Source organism: Melanaphis sacchari, unplaced genomic scaffold, assembly GCF_002803265.2.
Source record: "Melanaphis sacchari strain LSU unplaced genomic scaffold, SCAv2.0 Contig53_pilon_pilon, whole genome shotgun sequence".
NCBI lineage: Eukaryota > Metazoa > Arthropoda > Insecta > Hemiptera > Aphididae > Melanaphis > Melanaphis sacchari.
Genome location: NW_020271371.1, coordinates 1,892,619 through 1,905,128, shown reverse-complemented (window position 1 = coordinate 1,905,128; position 12,510 = coordinate 1,892,619). Strand labels below are relative to the sequence as shown.

Below are 12,510 nucleotides of genomic sequence, written 5' to 3'. Positions count from 1 at the left end.
TTTACATAATTTATATTATATTCTTTTTGTATGTTTTGAACTCTGGACGGAATTTCAATGTCTGATATGTATACAGAAATCATAGAATAATATAGATACGTGAAGCTCATTCAGTGACGAATTGGAATTTACAGATTAGTATTATAGGGTAACCATATATTATGTACATTCATGTTCGTATTATTAATATGATATTATATTATTTGTTTCATACGGATATTTCTAACCATTATCAAATAATCTACATCGCATCGGTAGTAAGTGAACATCATTTGTATTGAATGCTATTTGTCTAACTAAAAATCTTATTCCCTCATCACGACTCACTTGGTTTGGGAAAAACAATATATTATAGTTTTATTATGGTGTATCCCTTTAACGATTTTATTATACATCATATTTTTTTTGGACCAGGATTTAATATCTATTATATAATAATATAATACACCATGAATCAAAGATCCACGGAAATGTCAACACCCTTTCATTACTAGCTATATCAACATCGTTATGTTTTAATCTATTTTAGTGTTGACAATAGTATAATACCTTGATAAGGGAGTTCGCACCCTTTTAGATAAATATTGAATTAGTCAATCACTGTTAGATCAATATGGGAGAATGTTCAAAACTAAATTAACGCTTATTAAATCTTATTATATAATCAATAATATCAATTCAATTTGAAAAATATTTTAAAAGAATGAGATTTCTTACGTAAGGAGGAATTAGCTCTATTTAAATTTTAGATTTTTAATAATTTAAATGATAAGAAATACGTTGAAATCAAAATAATACGATTTATTAAAATTTTTATATTTGAGAATCAGTCTACATCATCTAGCCATTATACATTTAAAAATTTAGTTCTACAATACATAAAGATATTATTTTATGTTCTTTGTTCTCGATTTATTTGTTAGATATAAAATTAACTAAACTGTAAACGCTGTAGTACCTATAAATAAAAATAGAAACAAGCCACCAACGGTGAATCATCTCGAGTGGATACAAATGATTAACAATAAACATTAGTCGTATTGTAAAATAATTAAAATTACATACCTTGGCAGCATTCGACGAGTACGGTTCGTCGAACATGGACCACAGCTGGGGCTTGAAACGCTGCCACCAGGTGAGTCTACCCTGAAAGAACGCCTCTTCGAAACCGAATTTTCGAGCCATTTCTTCATCACTAGGCTTTTCTGTATCTAAGTCTAACCGGTCTAAAACCGCGAGCGTTTCTTGCGTATCTCTGTGCTATAAATATAAAAAAAAGTACATAAATACTACTACTGTAATAATTTAAACAATATTATTGTGGTTAACATAATATATTATACAATGAATAATAATAATAATAGTCAATATGAAATTAAGATTAAACAATAACATTTATAAGCAAAATATGTTTAATTTAATGGTAGATCTAAGTAAAAAAGTCTAGTTTAACAGTTAAAAAACATTGTAAAAAACTCAATAAATAGTTACTGAGTTAAGTGATATTTTCGTTTTTTAATAAATATTTTGAGTTAAATAATAAGTAAAACCAATTTTATAACTTAGTGTAATTTTGCTTCGGAACAAATTAACTCACATAAAATACAGGGACACAATAGTTTTGGTATACCAAAGTACATTCAAAATCAGCGTCAATATACCTCGATTTGTGAACTAATTCAACTAAGATAGGTAATTATTTCGTAATAAATACAATATGATGCTTGGAATTTTTAAACTCGGCAAAGACTATTTTTTATTATACACTTTTCTGATATTTCTAAAATTTTCGTCAGAATTGGTCTATTTATTTTTAAGTATTTAAACTACAAATCTACATTCCTACATATATATATATATATATATATATATATATATATATATATGTAGTGCTACAAAAGTCAAGGTTTGATTGATACATGCTGCATGTTGTTTGCATATAATTATATATTTGCCTTAGAATAGTCAATTGAATATTTTTTATATAAAATATATGACTTTTTAATCATAGATATATTTTTGATTTCAGTTATTTTAGTATCATACTATTAAAATTCAAGAAAAATAAAAGCTGTGAAGTTAATAATGTCAATATTAGAGTGAAAAAAAGTTACTTCTTAAACAAACTAGTTAAATTCAAATTGGCTGGTGCAATCATTTGGCAAAAAGGTCATAATTATGAAAGTGTGAACTTAAAATGTCATCTTTGAAGACCTATACCTGTCCATTGCATAAGGATAAATAAACCTCGTTAAAAGTATAACTTCAAAGAAACTTCAATTGTAAAATAACCATTGACACACCTTATTCAAATAGATTTTAATTTGATTTTATCGGTAGTTCTTACGTAATGTTTGAGTTACTATGTAGCGATTTCAAACGAACCAAACACCTTCATAATATACGCAGTAAAAACCAAGGTTCGAAAAAAACTAATTTAAAACAATGCCAGATATTATCACTGAAAGTAGGTACCTATTGAAAAATCTCAAATCGTGTTTTAAAATTGTTTCAAAAACAGCATCTGTTTAAACTAGCTGGATGAAAATTATACATTTATATTCAGTTTCGTATAATACTTGTGACTGATTAATGTGTATATTGGATTCGATTCGATATATACATTTTTCATAATAATAACAATAATATGTTGATATTAATTTGACAACAACAGTACACCTGTGTGCATTTTAGAGCAATTATAAATTAGTAATGAAGCTTGCCTAATGTATATCAAACAAGTTAGTATTTAAGGCTGGAATATAAAATATTGAATAAATACGTATATTTTCATTTGAAAATATTAATATCAGATTATCTATTCTGCTTAAGATGAGATGAATGAAAATGGTTTAAAAATATATAAATTTATCGTAAAAATTACTCTTAAGATGATACAACAATCACCTTGTAAAAAATCAAACACGACTATTTCGAATATATTTTTTTTACTATTTTCGAACAAAATTTGTGGAATAATTTTTACTCTACTATGCACATACGGAAATATTCTAGTCTTCTAGTGCCTTGTGTTGTGATCATTCATATACAATGGATGAAAAATTGTTTTCGTTTTATTGCGTTCGTGTAAACTCAACTTGCTTTTAGGATGGAAAGAATGTACTAAACTGCACGAATTTTCCCTGTATCCGTCTGAAACCGTGCGTGGTGGTGGCAATGTCCTCCTAACATTGGCAACGACTCGCGCGACTAGAATACTTAAGTAGAAAACATACGACCCAAACTCGTAGAATTCAACGCAAAGTCTAACCCCTGGTTTGTATCGTATGCTCTTAGAAATTAATAACAATTGAGTCGAAGTGTTTTTCAGAGAAATCATTTATTTTTCACTCGTTGTATTGGCCGCCGTTTGATAAATAATATACAGTTTATTACATCACATTAAAATAAAAAAAAAGAAAGTTTATTTGAAATCACTCTGTAGGCATGACATAAAATAATATTTCATGAACAGCACAAATAAATACTGCGTTTGTAAAAAAACGAACGTAAGAAAAAAAATCTTCTTGAAAATTCTCTCGGGAATAATATATCTTGCAAAAAATTACTTAAAAAATAAAAAAATATTGACACTAATTTTTAGTGTTGACATAATTATTATCAGTATGACGTGTTAAAATAATAGTACCTAGTAATTCTACATAAATTATTAATAATAATGTATTAAATCTTTAAATTAATTAATCTATATTATATATATATATATATTTAAACAATATGTACACTTTATGATAGTTAATGAGTCATAAAAAAATTATTAATTGATTCACATGCAGATTTCGTTTTAAATGGCTGTCGAAAATTCACTGATACTTAATAATTTCTTTTTTGTAACTCTTTAAAATGAATATTATTAATTTAAATTAAGTACATTATTTTCATAGTTTTATTTTAATGAATACGTTAATTATAATAATTAAAAACATCTTATATAATATAATCGTTTAAATGTTTTGGATTTTCTGATTTTCCAATTTCACATTTTATTTTTTTATACAAAGTAAGTTAAATAATTTTCAGGAAATATTTTCGCAAAATTTATTTTTCCCAAGATTTTTTCTTGTGTGAACTTTTTATGTAGATTTTTATGCCGTTTACTCTAGTAAACTAATCGATAGCATTATGTGTTTTTACAAAAAAATTAAATTTTTAATTTTATATGCATGTTTATATTTATAATAATATATTAATGTATATTTATTATTTATAATCATATTCTAAAACTTTGTCATTATTTTCGGATAAAAACTTAAAACTTTACATTTATAAAATTTCTTAAAGACTATATTTCAAAATAACACTAAGTATACAAGATTGGATTACTAAAATGAGAAAAGTACATAGCTAAAATACGGATACTGAATATCAGGCACTAATTTTAATTAACTTAAGTCGTTATTTATATTTTTAATATAAATTTAAAAGCAAATTACATATTATTTTGTTTTATATTTAAGATAGAAATATTAATATTTAGAATAATTGTTTATTTTATAGTTTTAAAAATGAAAAAAAAAATGGAATTTTATTATTTTATTACCCATATGAATTAGATATTAGGAACGTATTCCTAGTAAATCAATTAATCCAGGTGGTTGGTAATATTTTATGATGTTTGACAATATATGTGTACGAGAAACAGTTTAGACATTAAAAGAAAAAATATAACAAATTACGGTCAAAGAAATTGATACAATATATTTATTTAAACGTTAATAAAATGTACTTATAACTGCAAACATGCACGTTAAGAAAATAATTACACTATTTTGAGATCTATTAAATTAAAGTTAGATACGCTTTTGAGATTTACAAAAAAAATATTTTAACGTAACATTATTAAGTAAGGTCTATTATCATACATAAATTATGTTTATGATTTTATTTAATTCAAAAAATAAGCTGATATTGTATTGTATTACAAAATATAACGTAAATTAATCTTTTAAGGGCTGTAAATAAGGATAGAACTCAGAACGGTTTGAAAAAACAACTCCTTAAAAATACGTTAAATGTTATTTAATAAAAAAAATTAATCCTAAAAACTTATTTTCCTGGTTAAAATTTTCGGAATATTTGATTAAAATTTGATGATTCATAATATCGCCACTTATATTATTCATAATGTATTTTTCCACGTATATTCGCATGCCATCTGGTATATTTCTGAAGTTGCACTGAATACAAGATCGTTATGTTTCTTCTTCAAACTTTCTACTAACTAGGTCAAACATGAAAGCATTTTAATATTTAGAATTGAATTTCATAGTTACTTGAACCGTGTTCAAATTTTGACTTTCGTGCGACTTGTGAATGATATTTTAAATCATTATGTCTCAACAGTTGTGTACCTAAATTGCCTAAACAATACGCCGCGCAACCTTTATTTTGTTATTTAAATATTTTGTGAAGAACTCATAGCTTGTCTTAAAGTATAATTATACATCATTAGAAAAATAGGGATCAAAAGCAAAAAAGAATCAAAACTGATATCATAATTTTTTTTTAAAATTTTTTTTCTAAGTACATATTACGCAGTTAAACATTTCATAAAAATTGTTTAAATCGTATTTAATTTTCATCAAAGTACGATTTTCCTCAATAAACTGCTTTAGCGGAAAAAGTTCATTCTTTCAAGTATTATTCTTTGGTTATTGATGAAAGTATCGATGTAATAGTCACGGCCCAAGTTGATATTTTTGTTAAAAGTATTGAGATCGAATTAAATATTGCTGAAGTAATTGCTTATTTAGTACCACTGAAAGACGCTACATAAGCTCGTGATTTGTTTGAGGTAGTATAAACTTCATTAAATACATTTTCTTTGAACTTGGTTAACACATCAGGTTTAGATATGGATAGTTCCTCTATTATGTAGGATAAAAAGAAGGAATTACAAAATCAATAAAAGACCATGCGGTTTTAGTTGGCAACTAACGTTTGATGCGATATTACTGCAATTTCACCAAGATAATTTATGTGCGAAAGCTTTGAAAATGGATAACATAATGCAAATTTTTATCAAATATTTTACATTTATTTGAGCTAAGGGACTAAATTATCACCAATTCTAAGACTATGAGTACTTTAAACTCTTATAACCAGATTCTGGAGACGTTGTTTACTTTTCAGGAGTAAAATAGCTTAGTCAAGGTAAAATGCTCAACAAATTTTATGATTTGAAAAATGAAATAAATTCCTTCATAGAGTCAAAAGAAAAACATATCATAGAGTTTGAAGATATAAATTGGCTTATGGATTTAGCTTTTTTAGTTTACATAATTCCTCATTTAAATGAGTCAATCTTTCGTTTTCAAGGTAAAAATTAACTCATTAGTAATATGTTTCAAATAATAACAACTGCTTTTGAAATGAAACTTAAACTATGAAAAAGTCAAGTCAAAGTAAATCATTTTATCATTATCTTGTATTGGGCAAATACAATTCCAAGAATAGTGAGAAATATGGTTTTTTGGTTTTAATTTTAATTAATTAATTTTAAAACCGTTTTCAAGATTTTCGTAAGAACAGTAGACTCTTTGCTATTTTCACGATATTATTTTTGGTTAATATTACCTACTGCAATGGAAAATAATTTTCAAATAGAATGTATTGAGTTTCGATCTGATATTCTATTCAAAGAAAAAATTAATCAGTCATCTTTATTGGATATACTGTATGGACCTATATGGAGTATAACTAATATTCTAGCTTTCTGGTAGTGTTTTTATTTCCAAACAATTATTTTTAGGAATGAAAAATACCAATAGTAAGAACCGGTTCACTATATTAAATAAGTAACTTAAAATTTATATGAGGATCGTAATAGTTTCAATCGATCCGGATGCTTATTCATTACTTTCAAAATATATATATATATATATATATATATATATATTTTTCCTAGTAATTATAATTAAAATGTAATATATTTTGAAAATATTTCTATTTATTATTCGCTATAGTAAAATTATAAAAAAAATATTGTTCTATTGTAAATCAATCATTCAATTTGAATGTATTGTTACCACAATGCATGTGGTCTACAACAATTTCTACGCATATGATGAGATCCATTCTTCGCCAAAGGTTGGACACACCTATTCTAGCAAGTCATAATTAACTGTATCAGTATTCAGTCAACAGCGTTTGCTGCACTTTTTTCAACCGTATGGTATAGGATAATTTATATAATAACAAAAAAATACTAAACAGAAAAACTGATCGATTATTAGCTAAAAATGAGTTGAGATAGTAGATTTATCTAAAATAAAGGAATAATAATAAAAAAAATATCTCAAACTATAGGTTGTCAAAATTTATTGAATATAAATGTATATTATGTAGGGAACAATTTTATATTTTGAGTGTACTTCTGCAAGATTTATTTTAAAACATATGCATTTTTATATTAAAAAAAAAAAAAAATGTAATAATATGTTGAATTCATTATTACATAATATATTAGCATTTTTGAATGAAATAGTTAATACCTACCATTCGATAGCGTTATATTTTAATAACATTGATGTCACTCATTCACATAATATACGACATATATTATGTACAGTGTCTTATAAACATAATATTTTTTTGGCATCGTTATGATATAATAATAATAATAATACAATAATGGTGTAATACCCTCTGTAATAGCTTTGAGCATAGTATATTATATATTCTCAATATAATATTTTATGTGCTATAATATGACATTTACACGAGTCTCAAATAAATTATAATATATATTATGTATGTGTGTGTGGCGTGTTATGTGTAACAGTATATGTAATATTTTAATAGTATTCACTACTCATCGCTACCACCCTTAGGGCCTCGGAATGTTATAATTTCCGTGCGGCTGACGCGTGTGTGTCCCGATTTATTATACGGGTTTGAACGTTCCTTGTCAAATCTACTTGCACGGGATCTGTCGTATTTTATCACTTTTCCTCCATTGCTGTTAATTTAATTAAGTATATAATATACCATGATAACAATAAAATACGGTCGGCGCGGTGGTGCAATTATTATCAAATGTATTATTATTATTATTTTTTTTTTTTTTTTTGAAGAAATTTAAATATATTTAAATTTAAAATTCGGTTTCTGTGCAAAGCTATAATATTATTATAAATGCGCTCAGTCATCGATAATCGTTTATTATACATTTATACGTAATATAAGTTTTATGTATATTTACATTAATACGCGTTTGAATATTTCTGGATTTTCATAAGCCATAACTTGAAAATCGAAATTGTAATATTATGCAGTTTTATACAATATTTTGTGTGCTAGGTATCAAGAATGACACATAGGAATAATTGATTAAAAATAGTTTATCAGTTTTATTTTTACCTATTTAAACTTCATTATTTTTATTCAACCTGAATTCCCCCTTTTTCTTTTTGAAATAAGCTTAGATCAAAATCGTTTTTTAAAATATTGAACTTAACGTCACTCATATATTGTTATCTAAAATTGAATTTTATTGAACTAAATAAGAAGTTATTTAGTTTTATCAATATTTTTTCATGAAAATATTATTATATTTATGATTATTGTTTGTTAATATGAAAATTGTATTTAAACTTCAATTTATAATAAATACATAAATAATGCTTAATCTGTAAATATACTCTACTAAATAGATAGCTATATGGAATTTAAACTACTATGCAAGTACTTAAAATTAACATAATATGAACTTTTCTCAAAAATTTTTATGAAAGTTACATTGTAGTTATGATGATTATTTTAGTGAAATTATAGTTTTAGTAAATACAAATTATATTAAATATTATTATGTATATTAAATTGTTATATGAATAATTATTAGTACTTTTATATATTTGGTCAGAAATTTAAATAAATTACACAAAAAGGGCAAGTTAGGATTAATACAATTTTCTAAGACCTTTTCTGAACCTTTTTAACAAGAATGCAAGTATATTTTCTTTCCGAAAGCAAATGAAGGATAAATTACGATAAATACAGAAATTAGGTAGTTTGTAATTTGCCTCTTTGAAGGTAGCCAAAGATATAATGTAATTTGCACTAAAATATATATTAATGGGCTCTATTGAATAGTGATCGATAGTTAGAGCTATATACTGTTTGAAATATTCGAATACAAATTATATCTTGTAAGAAAAATTGATAACTATTAATAAACTAGACTCACGGATCTAAATGATCATTATAATTTATAAAATTTTAAACTACCTACTTCTTTATCTGGTAATCATATCGAAATTGACATACAATCATCCATCTTAATCGTATGACATAGCGTTATAAAACACTACTATCATTTTTAAACGTATTTTAAATGTATATCAATTATTATAATATTATATTTTTAAATAATATATTCGTAATTTATTAAATTATAGTTATAAAGTATAGCTTTTAGATCAACACTGACTGCGTAATGTAGAACGGTGTGAATATATAAACGGAATACCCTTTGTTTTTAGCTTCTCATTATTCAAAATATATACTCTACTATTGAAATGTGTAAAATTATTATTTTTATAGTATCTTTCTTATAATAATCGATTTTAATTTTTTCGCAAATTTAATTTTCTAATTCTTACTATCAGAAATTTACAAATCACATGTATTTACTTTGGTGCAAATTACAAACGCAGTTTAAAAAATGTTGTGCAAATTAGTAATTACAAATATTCATAAATATTTAGATTAGGTTTTGACTACACCTAGAAATTACATTAATTAAAACTCCTATCGTTTGTACTGAGTTATAATTATTAACTAATAAATGTTATAATATAATGTGTGATGTTTGTTTACGAATCATCACTCTTATAATTATAATACTAAAAAATAAAGACAAAAATAATCTTATAAGTAGTCAAACTGATGAACCTGACAAAGAAAATTAATTTTTTTATCGTTACAGTAAATTATTTAAGCTATATAAAATGGCAACGATCAAATCTTTAAATATATTTTATGTGAAAAAAGATATGAAATTCACGTGGTCATATTAAATATTTATTAGTATATTACATATTATTCTATTACAAAAAGAACTTACAAATAATCTTTGAAAAGTAAATTGTATTTTAAAGTAGATCACAAACCAATACAAACTAAAACTCTATTTTCAATCTATTTAAATAACCAAAGAGATTCAATATTTTGACTTGCATCGGTTTATTTTAATCTTTTATTCCACATAAGAAATGATAAATATCTCGATATCTATAATAGCGTATTAAAATTTAAATTAAATATCAATTAAGTAAAATTGCACAACTCATATATAATTAATTTTTTTTTTTTTTTATTGTTTATTTTGAGAACAGTATTAATAATTTAAACTAATTGGTTACAAATATATTTAATACTTACATTACAAAATAAGGATATATATACGTTTTTTTAAATTGAGTAAGTTGTACATATCAATGTATTTTTATTTTAAATAATATGAATTTATTGGTGTTGTATTAAATTGAGATATATATAATATATATATATATATATATATATATATATTAGTACTAAGTAACTTCATGTATTATTATCCTGCGACATACGTTTTAATTTGTGGTAGAATAATAAATAGTGTACACAAACTTTTATTAACCAAAAATTAAAAAATTACAATTGCAGTCATGTTACCTCAGTTAAAGTATTATAAACTTAGATTTTGATACTTATTTAATTTAGAAACGATAAAGAATGTTAAAATATGTAATTTTATACGAGCCTTAAAAAGTAATTTTAGATACTTAAACGTAAAAATGGACATGGATATTTATTAAGCAATACATTTTTAAATATTGAATAATAATAATATAAAAAAAAAAAATCAAATATCATAGATATTTTATAGTATTAAATATTAAGTATAATTTATGATGTATTATAATATGATATTATATTATATTATTATATTTAAATAGAAAATAAAATATTATTTGAAGAGGATTGAAAAGTCAGTATTTTATTTTTGCTAAAAAAATGTTCTAACAATAAAATAAAAAATAATACGAGTATAGGTAATCAACTCAAATGGTTTAAAAAATAATTTTTGTATGATCGAATGTGATTTTTAATTTCGCAATTAATATATTATATTTCATATATCCAACGTAATTTTAAATTATTTAATTTTTAAGAATTTTCTATGAATAACAATAAAAAATATAAATAAAATATAGTATGAGTGTTGTTTAAAGTAACAATAATTTCAATTTTTTTTTTTTTTATTTAAAAAAATTGTATTTATTTATGGCTGATAAATGCAATAAATATAATATTCAATCTAGTTATAAGTTTGTAACCTATCCTGAAATCTAACATAAGTACGAGGTATATCTAAGAATATTATTTTTTTCATGCTGTAATAATAACGACCATGCGTTCGCAATTGCAATTCCGTGGCAAACGAATTCTGCACTCAGTACCTATTATAGTGTATATGCATTATATACATCATAAATTTACAATGTATAATGACATATAATAATGTATATATATTTATGTTTCATATTTTTTCTAAAATTGGATTTGAGTGCGTTTTTCACCAAAAAATCGCAATTTTCAAAGTACTTATTATATTTTTCTAAAGGTATTTTTTTCAGAACATTTAAAAAACTCACTCGTATTTCAGATAAAAGCCCCAGGATACATTTATACTAGACTGTCCTTTTCCATTAAAACGAAAAACCCAACAATTTTCAGTAATATCTACTTATAAATGAATATTGACAAATAAGCAATAATTATTAATGTTGGTGCATCCAGAATAAATTTTTCATTTATTTTTTCCGGGCATCGTCTATTCTCTAGAGACTGAACTCAAAAATTGCCATTTTATCTTTAACATGAAGCTAGTAAATTGGATCATTTTAATTTCAATTTTTTTTTTATAAATTCAATATAAAACAGCACGGGTATAATATAATAGGTATATGGAGTCTAGTACCTATCGAAGAAAAAATTGGATTATAAACGTATTTTTATCGAATACAAAGATATATTACTAATATTAGTTATATTATTGCGGAGTACAAAAGCTTTTGTTTTCAAATAATTATTTAGCCAAATTTTATAATAATAAATAGAAATATTTTAATTTATAACATACAATGGATGACTTGTGAAATAATTTATATTATTAAGATCTCTAAAAATAATTACAAATAATAAATTATAGGTTAATTATTGATTCATACATTTTTTGAAAATACTATAATTTACCAACACGCAAACATTTTAATATATATATATATATATATTTAGTTGCCAACAATGCTTATTAAAAAAAAATTGTACTGTCTGAGCAACGTCAAAGAAAGAATAACATAAACATAAACTGAAATTAGGTCAACTAAAATATCTTAAAACTAGATATTTTATTTATCTTTTTTTATAATTTATGAAATAAAAAACGCATAATGATAAAACAAAAAAATTATATATATATATGAAAAAATATAATTATACTAA

General features: G+C 23.7%; 1 protein-coding gene across 4 annotated transcripts in view; it reads right to left on the bottom strand.

Moving 5' to 3' along the window:
* The window catches only part of LOC112599609 (potassium voltage-gated channel protein Shaw), a 127,608-nt gene that overhangs the window by 25,838 nt on the left and 89,260 nt on the right, over window positions 1-12,510 (bottom strand). For all 4 annotated transcript variants that reach the window (XM_025346578.1, XM_025346581.1, XM_025346579.1 and 1 more), the window contains one exon: window positions 1,066-1,260. In XM_025346578.1, the coding sequence (XP_025202363.1) occupies window positions 1,066-1,260 (195 nt within the window). The remainder of the gene's footprint in view (window positions 1-1,065; window positions 1,261-12,510) is intronic.